At 40.7% G+C, this 18,619-nt stretch overlaps 1 protein-coding gene across 2 annotated transcripts in view; it reads left to right on the top strand.

The window, feature by feature from the left end:
- Positions 1–18,619, top strand: part of slc25a26 (solute carrier family 25 member 26) — a 47,577-nt gene that overhangs the window by 10,140 nt on the left and 18,818 nt on the right. For both annotated transcript variants that reach the window (XM_026307839.1, XM_026307838.1), the window contains exons 4-5: positions 193–297; positions 979–1,026. In XM_026307839.1, coding sequence (XP_026163624.1) covers positions 193–297; positions 979–1,026 — 153 coding nt within the window. The remainder of the gene's footprint in view (positions 1–192; positions 298–978; positions 1,027–18,619) is intronic.

Genomic DNA, 18,619 nt, shown 5'->3' with positions numbered 1-18,619 from the left:
TGTGTGTGTGTGTGCGTGTGTGCGTGCGTGCGCGTGCGGCGGAGAGGAGTCTTTATGTGCACACACCCACCTGCTGCTGCATGTCTATATAATAATGTCTATATAAAAGCCCTTTAGAAGGAAATAAGATATTGTAGATTGAAAATATAGATGTGGTTTGTGGGGTTACCTCCTGCTCTTTCCATCTTGTAGGTGGCGTGTCTGATTCGGGTGCCCACAGAAGTGGTCAAACAAAGGGCCCAGGCTTCTCCCTCATGCAGCACCTATCACATACTTCTGTCTACACTCAGAGAAGAGGTAAATAGCAAACAAAACACTTTCTTTAAGGAAAAAAGTGTGTTTTTATGTTTCTTTTAGTTGTTTTGTAATAACAAAACTGTGCTGAGACCAGGGAACCTAGTGACAAGAAAAAAAAAAAAGTCATTTGTGGCAAAAAAGGCAAGTGACCAGATAATCACACAGAGTAACCTAAACGCATCCACGAAATACTGAAGGCTGAGAGTATGCCTCTGTTCTTCTCACTGTTCTTGAAGGTCACACTCAAGGGCATGGAAAGATTAAACTTTCAGATAATCCTACTGTAAAATACAATTATGTTTTTCTCTTAGTTGTACAAATTAAAGGACTGGTTAAAAGAATATAAAGGAAAAAAGATCAGCTCTCTCAGAAATGTGTTCACAGTAGATACAAAAACCAGAATGAAGAAAATTTCAAGTTCTAATACCCAGAGTTATTCTTTACTCTTTTATTTTGCTTTCACTTATCAATTATACAACCTTTCATCTGGTCATTAGTTCTGAATTATTGAACTTTTCAACTTATTCAATAATTATTTTTAATACTTTGTGTGCTATCCATTAAATATGAGTATTTTCTTCAGTCAAAATATTTCTGTGTATTGAATTTGTCAGACTATTTTAAATCACTGGCATGTGATAAAAGTGTGTTTTGTTAAAGTTTCTGTTTTTCCCTGAGCAGGGGGTTCGAGGCTTGTACAGAGGATATGGAAGTACAGTTCTCAGAGAGGTAGGACTAATTCAAATGTTTTGTTTGACTCACTCACTTCTTTCTGTCTGCCGTTCACGAAATATCACAAACCACAACCAATAATGACTGTTCCAAAAAGGATAACACACTTGTTATGTCTGTTTTCAGTAAAGTTTAGTTTCAAGCAGTTGTGAAGCACCTCTTACAGATTCTGTTGAAATCAATTTCAAGAGTTTATAGTGAAGACAATTACTTGACTCCTTGAAGTCTGTGTAGTGAATTCTTTTTGATAGGTTGGACGAATATTGAGGCTTTCCACTCTTCTGACTGAAGACATTTTAATTTCTCTTGGGATTTATTGAGGTTGGAAATATTGATTTACAGTTTTTTTTCCCCCTCACTTCCATCTCATTCCATTACTTGTTCGAGACGCTCGCCCTCCTATTGGAAGTACATCTGATTAATTAATGCAATTAGTTGTGTTATAAAGGCAAAACAAAACAAGGATAAATGAGCAGTGGGCTCCACTCCCTTGATGGCTGCTCACCTTTTTGTAATGAGAAAGCCGCTCTAGTTCTTTGATTCATGATCTTCTGTTTAATTGCACCTGCAGTGCATGATAACACGGAATAATTATAGTGAAGGCTTTTAGCACCCCCCACCTGCTACATTTCTATAGAACTGGAAAAGAAAAAGAGTAAGGCTGACGGAGAGGGAGAAAGAAGTATATGAAGGTGACACTTGTCTTTCCATCCTGTTTTTAGGGAGGTGGGTGAGGGCGTAATCTAGTCCCCTCCGCTGTGCTAGCCTGTACTTATTTTCTGCCTCACTAAACTGATGTTATTCACGCAAATTCCATCTGGACAGCCGGGGAAAAAAAGGACAACAAGACACTGTGATTTCTCTGAGGGGTTCTGAATAAATGAATACATTTGGAGGCTGGTGCACGGCCTGTGTGCATACTAACACTGGCAGATGAAACGCAACGGTGGCGGCAGGGATTTGGGGTGCAGGGACGGCAAGGGATGCTCCGCCGTGATTGGCTTTGACGTGTGTCAGGAAGGTAATTCATTTTCTCTCGGCCTTCTTCGCTATCTACCTATCTCCCTCTTTTGGCCAAGCGACCCTGTCAAGATAAGTTTGTTTATGTGGTATGGCATTGCTCCTCCCTCCCCTAGCTGGCCCACTAATTGGGGTCCTCTCTGTGCTATATATTCATTAAGCAGCCTTCAAAAGGTATTTCTGATGGGCATTATATTACATTAGTGCAGAAGGTGAGAAGACCTATCACAGGGGGGTGGGCAGATTTTGGGGGGGGGGGGGGGGGGGGGGGGCTGGACTGGATTTGAATGGTGGAGTTGAAGTATGACTGATTTAGTGAACTGGAGCACAAGCCACCTATCTGCACAAGTTTTACATTGAGCAATGGATTTTACGCAGCACACCTCAAAAGCACCCTAACTTTGATTTAAAACTATAAGTGGGCTATTGACTAATTGGCATTAACTTCTTTTTTACTTTTGCACCACATTAATCTTTACTGTGGTCTACCCTCTCCTTAAAAGAAACTGTCAACTTGTCTGCTGAGTCGGCACCTTTTAGGTTCCAGCTGAATAGAGCATGAAATCAGGGAGATTCAGATTGTGGTCGCTGAAGTTGTGCTGTGAAAAATGACTTATTCTCCACTGAAAACACAAGGGCGCATTAATTGACATTAGCAAGTCTTTAAGGACATTTAAGGACATCCCAGATATATGCTATTCGTTTTTTTCTGGGTATCAATTTGTATTTATTGTAATAGCAATTTCAATATGTTTTTTGTTAAACAAGACAAGTTATATTTTATCATTATTGATGGTCATACTTTCAAGATCTCCAACTTCAAGCTCTATCTGGACAACTGCAATTTTTTTGGGGGGGGGGGTTATTCCACCTCTCACCACTAGATGGCATGCTAAGATTAGTACTGCCTTAGATGTGTATGCCTGACTTTATCTAATTTCATTCTCCTTCCGCATTGCTCTCTCTCTCTCTCTGCTCTTCCATCACACCAATCCAGCTTTATGACATTTATGAGCAGTAGTCAGTGCAGTGAAAATTATAGCTTTTTTTTTTTATAGTGAGCCCTATATTTTTCAGATCTAAAATGCTGTGAGATGATCTTGGATTTGATCTAAACTGCTCCAATTTAAGTTTGAGTAATGAATCTGAGATGGGTTATTAGATGGCAATTTAGTAATGTGGTGGTATGAGGGCTGTGGAGGGATAGGTGTAAATGAAGCTGACAGTCTGATACACTCGACTCAGGCACCTAGAACATCATCTGATTGACTGTAGCATGCTCTACATACATCTCTTACTTACGCTCTTTTGCCTATCAAGCTATTTTATCAGAATCTCTTTTTTTTCCTCACACATTTAAGTTGAGAAGCACACAGACAAAATCCATCTATCCTTCGTCTGCTTATCAGGGGACGGGTCCCAGGGGCAGTAGCCTAAGCAGGGTTGAGAACCATAGCCTCGGACTTAGAGGTGCTGATTCTCACCACAGCCGCTTCACACACACACGGTTGCAAACTGCCCCATTGCATGCTGAAGACCCTGGCTCGATGGAGCCGACAGGACAACATCATCTGCACAAAGCAGAGATGAAATCCTTCGGTCCCCAAATTGGACTCCCTCTGGCCACTAGCTGCGCCTAAATATTCTATCCATAAAAATAATGAACAGAATTGGTGACAAAGGGCAGCCCTGCCGGAGTCCGACATGCACTGGGAACAGGTCTGACGTACTGCCGGCAATGTGAACCAAGCTCCTGTTCCGGTTGTACAGAGACCGGATAGCCCTTAGTAAAGGGCCCCAGACCCCATACTCCCAGAGCACCTCCCACAGGATGTCATGAGGGATGCGGTCGAATGCCTTCTCCAACTCCACAAAGCACATGTGAACTGGTTGGGCAAACTCCCATGAACCCTCGAGCAGCCTGGAGAGGGTATATATATCCAAGGTTCTCCCATCCGATATATGGTCACCTACAGAAAAGTTGCCGTGTCTTTTTTTTTTTTTACAGATGATGTTCCTCACGTGGTGTTTTGATGATGGTGGCTGAGGATAAGATTGATATTATTTTGAGTTACAACAAATGATAATTTTCATAATCCAATTATCTCTTGATTGTTTTAATTGATTAGTTAATATATGCAGCTCAGTTTTTTTTATATTATCTCTTTATTATTTTTCATTCATTCATTGCTACTTAATTTTTAGATTTAAAAAAATAGTGAAAAATGGAAAAAGAAAAGTTGCTGATCCTCACATTTAAGACGCTGTAACTGAAATATTTTTGCGTTTTGGCTTTAAACACACACAAAAAACCACAGTTCAAATTAGTTTCCGGTTCTGTTGGTTGTCTAATCAATTAATCAGCTAATCATTTTAGCACAAACCAATCCCTCATCAGATTCTCTTACTTTCATTCTTTGGCACTCCACTGTAGTCTTTTGTTTACTTTCCTGATTAGCCTCAGTCACACTGGGTTCAGCATTTAGAAAGTGACATTGTGTATGTCTGCATGTTTGTGTTAATAATTACTACTTGTGTGCATTGAGGTATTGTTGTTGGGGCCCATGCAAAGCAGTAAATATGTTCAGCTTTCTGTGCACGGATGCAGCAGGTGAAAACCAGCAGGAATGTAGGAGAGCAGAACTGCATATCCCATCTTTTGGAAAGGTGCTGCTTTTCACTGTCTGAGGCAGGTTTGAATGGGGAAAGTCAAGGGAATAACTATCATATCCTGTCTCTCTGTGTGCTGATCCACAGAAGCTAATGTTTATGCATCCTCATATGACAGGGCAGAGAGACAGAGCAGAAAGAGTGATGAATAACAGGGTAGGGGAAGATGTTTATTTTCCTCTACATATGTAAAAGCAGGATTTGTGGGACACGTGTGAAGGAGTGGAGGCTTCCTCTTGCTTTGTGTTGAGAGCTGGACCTCATCAGAACAGCTGTCATTAGTCAGGCAGCAAAGTAATTTTTTAAAATGACTTCAACACCTTAAGAAGGTTAATAAAGGTAAACAAAATGAAAAATGTCACAAGATTGCCCTGGAAATCAGATATTACACCAAGGAAAATATTATACTATTGGGTGAAAGTGAAATATAATACTTTCCAGCAGGTTGGCTGTGTTCACTTACAGTATGTTGTGTCATTTCTGTTTTCACTTAGGACTGTTTGTAAGAGCCATTTTCAATTTGTAGCTGTTTACAACAGTAAACAATCATAGATTTAGATTTTTATCAGCCTCTGCACGCCAATAGAATAACTGCCTATGAAATTGATTTTGGCTCGATTTGTTTCGAATATGGAAGTGGGTGTTTTCAAGAATGTAAGCAACTGCTGCTACCTTATGTTTGCACTGTGACCAATGAGTAGCATGAGAGGGCTGAGAAGACCTGTTGACCTCAGTTGATTTGAACCTTGACATGACCTGTAGATATGTGTGTTAATTATATGAAATGGAGAAACAGTGTAATAGTCAGTGATCTAGGTGTTGTTAATTTATGTTTGCCTCGCATTTTGTCCAGGAAATGTGGTTAGAGACTCTTAGTGAAAATAGGGTTTCATACATCATGCAGGCATATGCCTTCCTAAGATATTCTTGTTCCATGAATTGCGCTACTTTTGGCAGTTGCAGAACCTTTAACATTCAGAAATGTTCTTATATCTGGTCGTAAATCATACACTGAGTGACAGGTTGGCTTTGGGATATGTAGCTGGGACTTTTTTGTCTGTTGCAGGAGTACTACCGCTAATCCCCATAAATCTTAATAATAAATAAATGTGCTTTGTGTTATAAAAACAACAGGCAGTTGGCTCTTTATTGACAAGGCTGTGGTCATTCGGTGCCTGTGTGAAGTAAAATAGTGAGAATTGCAGGAAAGAACATGATCCTTTAATACACCTGTACTGTGATTTCATTGATAAAACCCACCTAGTGCCAGTCAGCCAAAAAGATAGATTCATATTATCAGTCTATCTTGATAATATGAATCTTCCACTGAATCGTAGAGATGTTTGAGATATTTTCACAGGAAAAGGCAGACAACAATATCTCCAGGGAGGCTGATGTGTTGAGTTGTAATAATGTTCATTCAAATTTGTGACAAATTTCTATCTGCCTCTTGCTTGAGTTATTTTTGATTGCCTCCCCATTCTGAGTTGTTTGCAGGTCAGGCCGCCCCTTGTAAGAAGAGTGATGGCCTCTGTATGTTAAAAAGAAAGACTCCTCTTACTGGATGATCTTTATCACTTTACCACACATGTCACTGTGGGGATTAATGGTTTACTTGAACCGTCCCTTCCTGATGATGAATGAATGGGCTTCTGTTCAGTATCTTGGCTGCACTTGTCATTCACATTAATGTAGCTGTGTGAAAACAACTGTATCTTCATTTTTTTCCTCCTCTTCTGCACCTCATCATACATCCATGCTGGCCTGTGTATCTAGAGAATTGCATTCCCCTCATGTGGCAATCCTCTTGGGGTGCACACTGGTATGATGGCTTTTGCTGCAAAACTACCAAAACCTCAATAACCTTTTTTGGGTCAACGCATGGCCTTATTGATGAGTTCTACAGGGGAGTGAGTTACCAAGCTGTCAGACCCCCACATATGCTTTCTCAGTGCAGGTTGGCCAGGGGACAGTGCAGGGCTCTCTGTGCTTCCCTGTTGAGGATGATGCATTGGAAGCCTGTGCCATTGAGACCCATGGATCACACGCTTATGTTAAGTACGTTTGTCCCTGCTGAGCTCTTCATGTTACACTCAAAAATCCATCATTGTGGATATAATTCATAATGCAGGAATATGCTGTCAATTTCAGTTTTAGTATGGGGATTTATAACCATTATCTACTGCCAGACATTTCCCAGGAAAAAAGACGGAGTTGTTTTTAACAGCTAGTGTTTTTATTTCTTGCGTGTGTGAGTGCTGTGGACATGACCACGGTGACCATATTCATGTGTGTGGTTCTCCAAGTCTTGGGGCTATGTTTGCTTCCTGCAACTTTATGCAGATTTGTCTCTATCCAAACAGAAAAACCTTGGTGCTCCACATGTGTTTCTACTAACACACACCCCCATCGGCCTAACAAGGGACTTAAGGTGGGGGTGAGAGCGTGTTTAATGGAAGGGGCAGGGGGAGTAAGTCTGGAATGGAGGGGAAAAGGACAGCGGTGGTTTGGATGTCATGTGAAAGGAAAGTGTTGAGACTCCTGTAGGTTGGAATCTAGTGCCAGTACACAAGATTGAGCGTGATGCATTAGTCCCCTGACAGCAATACTTACAATTAACATTTTTAGACACCTGTTATACTCAGGTTTAGCTGATATTTATATAAGATACCATCCTGACTACCTAAAACCTGCAATAACACATATCTCAGTCAGTAAACCAATTATACTGTCTGTGGCATAGGCATGAGTTAACCCTTCAATCATATTATCCCTAAATACCAGTAACATGTTATTAACATGTTACTTTCTCTTGGAGTGACAGGACAGTGAAAGTTAGGGGAGTGGAAGGAGGATAAATCAGTGCTGCACAATAGCCAGACATGGGGAAGCACCCAGTAATTAGAGGTTAACCTAACTCTTTTTTACAGCACCACGACTCTTTCATGGGAAGCAATTGTGCATGTCCTTCTGCCTCTCGTTTCCAAAACCAGTCTCATCTCTGAGTTCTGTGGATTTACAGTAATGTTCAATTCAAAAAGTAAAATACGACTCCTGGTGAATTCATTTGGCTTTTAGAATTCATAGTTTTCAGCTCTGAGAAAGCTGCGCTATTCAGTCACATTACAATTTGCAGGACTGTTTTGCAATTTCTTTTTGTTGCATAAGTGCTCCTTTTTTCCCCAGACAGTCATATGAGGCTCTCCAGAAGCAGCACCTGCTCCCCAACCCCCACCCCATCCAGCCAGCCATATGCCTGCCCGTTTCCTCAGCCACATCCATATACTTGCAAGCAGCAGTGCTTGGTTACAACCCAAAAGCACCTGGAGCAAGCACCTGGAGCAACCACCTGAAAGTCAGGGGTCATTCTGTGATGTCACTGCTTAATGTCCAATGGGAAAAATGAAATATAAAGTGTCACTTGCACCACAAGCATCTACCTCACTCAATCCTGTCAGGGGTTAAGAGTTCAAAGCAATTCATAATTCAACACTTGTCTACATTCGTGGTAAACAGAAATCGTTCTTCATGTGAGCCAGGTGTTAGTTTTATATTTGTGCTTAATATGCCACATTGCTCTCTCAAACAATGTCAGATTCATAAAATCAGACTATTGTTGATTTAACTACTATGGTACTCTTCAAAATGTTTGTGAATAGCTCAGGTATGATAATGTTAATTAGTCTCAACAGCAACAGTTGAAAGGATTGCTGTGAAGTATTTACAGTGTGTGCGTGTGTGGTGTTCATAGGATGAGACCTGCTGATGTTGAATGAAATATTTGAGTGGAAATTTATGAAAGAACCACTGAATCTAAAGATCATGCTAGTTTTATCTGTGTGTGTGTGTGAGCGCGCGCGCGTGTAAACTACGTGTCACTGCCAGTATGCACTTTTCTCACTATAGAGATTGTTATTTCCAGCTGTGCTGTTGCTATGCTTATCTGATTCCCAGCTGATAAGATGTGTTCTTGTGTGAGTGTGTTTGTGAGAAACAAGGAGAGAAACATTTCGGTTGGCCCTCAGGCAGTAGTTTGTTAGCTGAAATGACTGTGTTTTATTGCTGTGGGCATCACTCCCAGAGAACATTGTGTGTGTGTGTGTGTGTCTGTGTGTGTGTGTCTGTGTGTGTGTCTGTGTGTGTGTCTGTGTGTGTGTCTGTGTGTGTGTCAGCCATATGTGTTTTCACACAGCCGTATGTCTGCGTGCCAGCCTGGAGATATCAAAGCGAGCAGCATTATTCTGCACCTTCTTGCCCTTCTTTACTTTAGTTTTCTCTCTTTCCTTTAAAGGGAAATTCTCATGTCAGCCTAGTGACTATTTAAGTCTTACATGTTACCTGCATTTTTCAAATATTATTCCAGTGAAATACAACTATTTTGGCTTTTTGCAGCTGTTCATATAATGTCCAGTATTCCCAGCAAACTCTGCACTTCCTTGATGATGTGTACTTAACAGTAAATTGCTGTTAGAATGCAAATGTTTTTGCAACCAGTTTTGCATATTGAGTAATAGTCATATTGCATATTTTGATATTGAGATTGAGATGGTTTGGACATGTTCAGAGGAGGGACAGTGAATACATTGGTCAAAGGATGCTGAGGTTAGAGCTGCCAGGAAGGAGGTCTAGAGGAAGACCAAAGAGGAGGTTCTTGGATGTAGTGAAGGAGGACATGAGGATAGTTGGTGTGGGTGAGGAGGGTACAGAGGATAGGGTTAAATGGAGGCAGATGATTCACTGTGGCGACCCCTGAAGGGAGCAGCCGAAAGGAAAAGAAGAAGTTTTGCATATTGAACAACTGACCCTGATCTACGGTGCTGCTTTTATAAAACATAGAAATGTCTGACCCAGTGATGAATTTATTAGCGCTGCTAAATTGCTGCCATTAGCAGCTAACAGTGTTAGCAGCTATAAAAGCTTAGAATTACTTTGTGCTGCCCTTTGCAATGAAACCTGACAGAAATATGCAGATTGTTTTCATTGCACCATAATGTATGGGTTCTGTTAATTCGAGCTGCATGTTCTATTTTGCTTAAGATATTCTAGTTTGTTTGTTTTGGTGCTAGCCCTGTCAGTTTTTATCATTGCAGGTATGCACACCAGCCAGAGCTTTATATTGGTTCCTCAATGTCTGCAGCTTGTATAAATATCCATTTGTCTGCTGTTTCTTTCAGTTTGCCTTAGAACAGAGATTAAAGTGTCAATCTTGCACCTTTTCAGAAGTCTGTTTGCACAGACTTTGACAATAAATGATATGTGCTGAAACTCCTTCTGTACTGTTGTCTAGCATTGTTGGCACTATTCACCTGAATGTCTTCTGTGAAAAGGTAAGGTTTTTGTAAGCACAATTGGGGGGAAAAAAAACAAAAAACAATGTCTGCCCATTGTGGGTTTTTGCATCAACTGACTCCATACAGATTTATTGTGGAAAACTGCTCTGGCCTTTTTAATGATGCCGAGCTTTCCTATCAGTGCATCAACCGTTTGCTGGTAAGAAACCAAGAACTGTGCTGCTCAGTAGCCTTTCCCATTGTCACCCAGTGGTGTTGTTAGGCTAACTCTGCAGAATCACCACCATCCTCTTCTGTGCTATGCCCCTTAGCACAAATGCACTGACTCTCAGCTCACTTTCCCATGTTTGATTTGTAGCCCCAGCCAGATCCTCAGGCAGCCATACATCTCTCTTTCTGTCAGCAGCTAATTGGTTGACCTTCAGGGCATCCTGTGTCACACTGCACCACCATTCATTGGCTAATATGCACTCTGCCATTGAAGTCATCTGTCAGAGTATGACAGATCCAAACTGTCGTGTCTCTAACATTAATAGATGAAGAATTATAACAGCATATTTGTCTCCTGCAAATATCCTGTGCACATATCCACCTTTAGCATGCAGAGAAACACACAATAGATGGTAAACATGTGCCATTGCTTTCATGGTAGCTTTACATCTGCTGTTTGCCTGTGTTTTTGCATTTCTACGTTTTTACATGACATCCAAATTGGTTCCTGCTTCAGCTCCCTCTGCTAAAAGTGGATGACACAGAGAGGCATCAGGTGCATGTTGATAAAAGAGCTTGTGTGCTGCCCCTCTCTGCTTTCGCCTGTTCTGCATCACATGTTCAAGTTTAAGCAACGAGCTGCACACAGGTGGGAAGACGAAAAAATCGCCAGCACAATGTACATATTATTCCGTTTCTGGGAAGCATTTCTCTCATGTCGATGGAATTGCTCTCTTGAACCTTTGCCAGCACACTGTTTCTCCCCCTCCACCACCACTTTTCCTTTGCTCCCTCCCTCCCTCTCTCCCTCTTCCTCCCCCTCCACATCAGAACAAGTCTTAATTTGTCAGGAATATTACCGCCCTGTGCCGACATTCACTGGGCTGTGGCGGCTTATGGGAACCGGGGCCAGCTCGGATTTGATTGGCTCATGGGTGAAGTGCCAGTGCTCAAACCTTTCCCCAGTCTGGCTTGTTTAAACATACACACACACTTGACGCTGCCCTTGGCATTCAAAACTGTCAGGTGGAATTCTTCAGCAAGTGCAGTCAACTCATATTAGAGGTGGATTCTAGGTTGGGATGAGTGATTTGTAATCGCTTAAGGCAGAGCTCCTCTTGCACTGTATAGGCCTCAAAGGGACACATGCTCGTGCTGCAGGATGCACAAAGCTGCACAGCCTCGATCACTCCCTAATCTTTGACAAATTTAGGTTTAGAGGAACTGCGCTGAGGACAGTAGGAGTTATACATCATCTGTGTTGTTGATTTCAGTTTAGATAAGAATATGATCTCTGTGAAGTTGGGTATAAAAACAGGTGTGTATGTCTGTGTGTGCGCACGCTTGTGTGTTTGTGTGTGTACGTATTTCTACATTTGTTGGGACCATTTTGACCATAACTGCATCTGAATGAGGACCTTTTGGCAACGTTAGCACATTTACCTAATCCTCACTTTTTTAGACTCCTGTTTGAAGGTTGAGTCTTAGGTTTAGGGTTAGGGTTAGAATTAGGTTTAGATTAGGGTAAGGGTTGAGGTTAGGCATTTAGTTAGGGTAAGGGTCTAGGAAATGCATTATATCTGAGTGTCCTAATAAAAATAGAAAGATAACAAGAGAGAGTGTGTGAGTGTGTGTCTGTGTGCTGGCAGCATGTAGGGGTCTGTTTTCTGTAATAGGGAGAGCAGGCTTTGGTTCCCACTAACCGGTAGTATACAACCACCCAGACCGAAGTAATCCAACCTCTCTCTCTCTCTCTCTCTCTCTCTCTCTCTCTCTCTCTCTCTCTCTCTCTCTCTGTCTCCCCTCACCATTCTGTCTCCCCCCTTCCTTCCTCTCCTGCCTCCCCCTCTCTCCCCCAGGCCTCTCTTATGAAGTGAGAATACCAAACACAGGACCAGAGTGCTGGATCAGGCTCCTTCTATTGATTGACTTTATTTATGTGTTTGTTTATTTATTTAAAAGGCCATGAACCCCTCTGTCCCTGAGGTGTACTTAGGTGCCCCACACACACACGTACACACGCACACACACACACACACACACACACACACACACACACACACACACACACAGTGCCTTTCTCACTGATCTGTACACATAGAATTCCTTCTGTGCTCCTATGTTTAGCCAAGGTTTTTGCAGCATCACTGCCAGGTGTAGCATGTGTCATCACTGCAGTAACAAGGTGTGACATTAGCTCATATGTGCATGCACAACTTGGGTTCAGTGTTCAGTAACATAACATAGAGCTAGCTGTCTGTCACTGGAAAATAATCAACAGCCTGTTTTTGGTTAAACCAGGAACAATAATGGAAAGTTGTCTAGGCTAGTACAGCCTAAAATTAGCCAGTTCTGAGATTACATCAGTGCACTACTTAAGTATTGTTTGGATGGTATCATGGTTGGATGATAAGTTGCCATTATCATTTCCAGTTCATTCATAACAATGAATAATGATTTGATGAATATCTGATTAACAGTTTTTGAAGTGTTTTTTTTTTTTTTTAATCAACATGAAAATCATTTATTTTCCATAACAAAAATATGTGAAAGACAACACATTATAGAAACAGGAAATATAATAAAGACAATACTAATAGTAAAATTAAATAAAATAAAGCTTAAAACTTCACATTACTTTTTTAACACTTGCAATAACATAACTCTTAGAGCTTTCTGTTCCGAATATAAAATGACAACTCTTACTCTGACACCTTAAATCTGTCAACAGACTTTCAGTAAAATTACAGCTACAGTGATGTGGGAGTCCTTTGTGCCATTTCTACAAAAGGTACAACTGATGTCAACAGTGAACACTGAAATTTAGTGTTTTGTAAGTGTATTGTGTATGGTATATATGTGTGCTACAATCCATAACTGAGGAACAGTTAATTAAGCATAAATTAGTGTATTGTGTACATTTGTCATATCATGTTGTCTTTTCTTTCTTTTCTTTTTTTTCAAAGCCAGTCTAGTTGAAGTCATTTAAGGGAAATAATTGCTGTCCCCCCACTCAAGATTTACTCAGAGTTCAGGATATTGCAACATGCATCGTTTTTGTTCAGCTGTCGCACTTCGTTACAATAGAACAAACCAGCAACGTGTGTGCGTTGGTGTGAGTGTGTTTGTGTATTTGCTTGTGCCTACTGGTATGTACTCGCATGTGCGTTTTTTTTTTAATGCCTGCTTTTGTATTTGTGTTTGTGCACAAAGCGCATATTGTGTTCATATATTCACCCATGTTGTTCCTTAACTGACAGACAAACAGGTCTGGCCTCTTCTCCCTCAGTGACTTTCAAAGACTCAGCTTCAACACTTGGCACAGTGACGTATGGAGGTGTCTAACACCACCTGCTTCTCTGACATGATTTATGACTTTATCAACTTTCAACATATTAAAATCTGATCTCTGTCTGTTTGTTATCAGTGTGTCACCACAGTCAGTTCCTCATCATACTTTCGTGACACGCAGCAGATGGAATGTAGGCGCATCTGAATGCTGACATGTCTGTCTGAGATGTGTATGTGTGTGTGCTTGTATGACTTGTGACCGTGTGTGTGTGTGTGTGTGTGTGCGTGTACATGTGTACATACATGGGTTGGGTTAGGATAGAGAATGGGGGTGCAGCATTTAGTTGTGATGATAAAGATTATGGTAAAAGGTCAGACACTGCATTATGTCAAAAAGTTCTCACAACTATAGAAAACCAGCATAGCGGTGTGTGTGTCTTCTTATGGCCCATAGTGATTCCTTTGAATTAGCCTGCCATCTGACTCCCATCTGTTTTGTCTTTAAAGGTGCTCTCAATTCTCTTTCTTTTCCTCTTGTCTTCCCTTCACCCTCCTCTTCCTTCCTGCTTCTCTCACATAGACCCTCTGCATCTAGATCTCTGTTGACCGGCTTGACCAGCTGTTGTTCTTCCTCCCATAAAGAGTAAAAATAAAGCTTTATTTATTCTTATTTTCTTATCTGATTGTCAGCCAATCAGTGTTGGACAAACAGTGTTCAGGTCTTCATGCTGTACTACTACAAAACAGTGTAACAGTCCAAGGGAAATGCTGAGACTGAGTAGCAAGACAGTTAAACTGTTACTCTAATCTCAACCTGAACTCTTTAGTGACTTCAGTTTTTAAAAAAAATGAGTACATAAACATTTGAAAGGAACTAGTGTTAATTTTTATTTTGCATGTAAATTGAATTTGGGAGAGCACATATGGTCTCATTTGAAATGGTACATTTGGTAAATTCCAAATCCACGGGTTTAGGAGGTTTTGCCAAATAAATTTGACTTGGTCATTCAGTATCAATTACTAACAGGATCCAGCAGACATCTTTGGCTCATGAATCATTTGCTCTTTTACTCATTTGGTCCACATCTGGTGGCAAGAACAGAGCAGAATGTGTGCTGAAGTTGTTGGGTTCAAGATTGCACCACAGTGTCTTGATTGAGTTAGAGTGTGAGTAGTGGTTTTCAAGACAGTGTTATTTGTCTCTGAGATTTCATAATTTACCAATGAAATCTGGGAAGCTGTCCTTTGCAGTCACTGTAGCACTAAACAGTGTCATCAAGGCCATATAATATTAGTTTTGACAAGGTTTTAGTAAGGTGGGATCTTTCACATGTGGGAGGAAACTGTTCTGTAGTTTCCACCAGAATTACATATCAACTGGGATAAGACTGACTGAAAACTACTCTTGTGATCTGTAAAGCTTTTCAGTGCCACAAAAAGAATTAGCCGAGAACTAAATTATGTGTGCTTATCTAAAGCCAGGATACATCAGAGTTTTTTTTTTTTTTTTAATATTCACTTACCACAGCTAAAGGAAGTCTGTGTTCGGATCCGAATCTATTGTAACCACATTAGCAGCGCGGCTTTAGGAGAGGCAGTGTCAGTCTAGCTGTCCACCACTTGGGTCTGGACTGAACCATATGAGCAATTATTGGATGGATTGCCAGGAAATTAGGAACAGATAGCCAGTGGGGAGATGTTAGCATTTAGATCCTAATGGTACTTTATGTATGCCAAATGTCAGACACGCAGGGACATTTTGTTGGAAAGCATCAGAATTTCAGTTTCCAGTAAAGTTTGTTTTGAAAAGCTGTTTCACAGTAGCATTAGATTGACATTTAGAAGTAGGAAAACTCTGAAAATTGAGGGATGAAGTACTTTTTTCTTTTTCTTGGAAGGGAATGTGTTAAAGGATGAATAATGTCTTTCATCTGTTGCTTTGGCCATGTATATATTTGTATGCTTGTCGTTCGATCTTAATATCCGTCTTATTACGTCTTCTCTCTCCTTCTAAATACTCATCAGTATGCACAGGCTGCATCATGACCTATTAAAAGTCATTTGTCAAATTGCAGCACTGGCTTGCCTGCATTCAGACTCAATGCGAATATATTTTGACATGTGTTTTTTCTGCCCTCTGCTGAATGCCTAAGGGCCTGTGACAGCCCAGAGCCTCAGTGAATACTAATAAATGTAGTACTAATACAGTTGGCAAGGATGCACATTCACCAACACACACAAACTCGAGCACTGTCAGCAGAATGACACAACAGACAGAATCTCCATATTCGTATATTATAGTACCTGCCAGTCAAAGCAAATGGCACTGTCACCTTTGATCATTTGCAAAATCTGTCAGCCAACAAAGATATAATACTGCTTGTCCGACACACATACACACACCTCAGCTGAAATGCGATTAAGCACGCTAACACATTCATACAAAAATGCATGAAACACACATGCCAGATAGCAGGTCTGTGCAAAAGCAGGTCATGCGTTTCCCAGCAGTGGAATTCTGTCTCTCGAGGGTGGATGACACAGATGTTTGTGGGATTTGGGAGCAGATGCTGCTGAGCTCCTGGAACACAGTTTTTACCCTGGGACCAACTCGCACAGCCAGAGTGTGACATGATTTTTACCAAAAAATATGTAATATATTTGTGACTGTATATAGTTGTGGTCAGATGTATTTGTATGTTGGTGTAGAGCAGGGGTCTCCAACTCCAGTCCTTGAGGGCCGCTGTCCTGCTTGTTTTCCAACTATCCTGTCCAACCCACTACTGATTACCTGGATCAGGTGTGTTCAGCCAGTCAGGAACTGCAAGGGCAGGGATAGCTGGAAAAGAAGCAGCTATCCCCCCCCCCCCCGGGGTTGATTGAGGTTTGATGTAGACAGGGAAGAGAAAGATATCATATGGACTGCCATATTTGTATTACAAAGCCAGCAGTTCAGCAATGCTTTAATCCAGAAGAAATAGTGATTCATGCTAAAATAATAACATACCTGAGTTCTTGAAAAAATATTTTTTATTGGTAATTCCTTTCATTCTGAGCCACAAATGTACACTACACATGCACTTTCTCGTTGTCTCATACACTGGTAGTGTATGCTGGTGGAGAAAAAGTCAACGGGATCACAGACTTCATCAGCATCCATCCTATGCGGATTCTAAATGCCTGTACCAAATTTCCTCAAAATCTATCAAACAATTGTTTTGATATTTCAGTGTAGGCCAAAGTGGCCAAAGACCAACTGAATCCTGTTACTTAGCGGCCCTGGGCTGTGTGCCAGTCTGCCATGATATAGGTCCAAATGTGCCCTCAGCGCTTGTAGCAGACCTCTTTGTAACTCTAAATGATCAAAACCTTGCGGTGTGCCCCCTGTCCCAACAGTTTGAGGTGTCCCCTCTTGACTTTAGCTTAAGCACCTGCAACCAGTTACAAGGTGGGTCCTCACAGTGTCCTGGAGAAATATACTGAGCCCAGATCACTGTCGCACAGCTGGAAATAACTGTGGATCCGGTCTGTGTAGTACACCAGTACCATTGTTATCATCACAGTTAATCTGACTGGTGGTTTCTCTTGAAGTTTACAGCCAAAATCTGAAGCTGTAGCCTGCAGTTTTTGGTCATTTTTGATTCAATGATTAGGTCACAGTACACTTTAATATGTGTGTTATTGCAAATCACACTGTAATTATTAGTAGTTTTATTCATCCAGTCACCACTTGAGATGATTTCAGTTGCTAAAATAGTCATCTCTAAAGTGAAATCAGATAATACGAATGTTAAGCATGTTGGGTTTGTCTCTCTTTTCTTACCGGTTCATGAAGCTTTAACTGCATTTTATGCAAAATACAGAGTTTTCCCATGAAAGGTAGATGAAATTTGTTGCACAACTGTTTTCTTCGATTTAAAATTGTGTGAAGTGTGCATTATAAGCTAAATTTTAAACACATTTCCCTGGTTATAAAACTGTGGACCAAGGATTTATTTTCCTTGGCAAATGCAAAATCGCTAAAACAAGGCACATCTGTATCTTTTAGGCCTACATGTGTAAAACGTTTGAGCAAATATAATAAAAACTACTTACAAGGGTGTAATCAATGCACATATTTTAAACAAATAAATCTGCGCAGTAACTTTGAGACTACAGCTAAATAAAGCACTTTAATTATCTTTTTAAGCAAAAAAATGCAAAAAAAAGACTTTTTTTTTCCTCTTGCCCAGAACCTTTTATCAGGTTCTTAAATGGAGATTGTGTTTAGGTTTGGAGACAGATGTGGTTAAAATGGTCTTTTTTTTACTCAGACATAGATTCAAACAAAGGACAGCGTCTGACACCGTCTGCCAGGTGCAAAAGTGAATGTTCATGTTTCTCAAATCTTACTCCACCTCAAGAACTAAAGCAAAACCCATAAAAAAAATCTAGCTGTTCCCCTGGGCGGTTTTGAGCAATATTGCTTGTGTTTTCATGGCAAGTCAGAGCTGTAAAACAAGGTGGTGTATTATATGTATTCTCCACCATGTGTTGTGTATTTGAACACACAGCTGAATCTTCCAAGTGTGTGTGTGCATCACTGATTTTATATACTTGTAATGACCAATACACATTTCTGCAGTACAGGAGCCAGCTAACATTATGGGGACTTGCCTTCCAATCAGTGATATGCATGGTGCCATTTAGTTTATGGTTAGGGTTAGAGTCGGTCTTCAACAAATGAATGAAGGTCAATTTAAAGATCCACTAAGTGACAAAAACAAGGGTGCGTGTGTGTGTTTCGTTCTCTCTTAGCTATAAATGGCTTATCAATTTCCATCACACCACATGTGGTTTTCAGACGTTCCATCTCTGCCACGTAACACACACACACCACATGCACAGTGTGCCAGGGGTGTCAAACCAAGTCATAAATCATTGGTAGATCAGTCTTTCCACATACTTTACAGAATCCATCTGTCTCTCTCCCCATTCGTCGCATGGCTTCAAACATAAAATCAATATTATACTTTTATTTTTAGAGTTGCGATTCTGTAGCCTTTTTTTTTACCTATTCCTGTCATTTTAAACTATTATAAGCTAACTTTGATATATATTGTGAAACA

This window comes from Mastacembelus armatus, chromosome 5, assembly GCF_900324485.2.
Source record: "Mastacembelus armatus chromosome 5, fMasArm1.2, whole genome shotgun sequence".
NCBI classification, from domain to species: domain Eukaryota; kingdom Metazoa; phylum Chordata; class Actinopteri; order Synbranchiformes; family Mastacembelidae; genus Mastacembelus; species Mastacembelus armatus.
The sequence above is the reverse complement of the archived record's forward strand: the minus strand, read 5'-3'. Positions and strand labels throughout refer to the sequence as shown.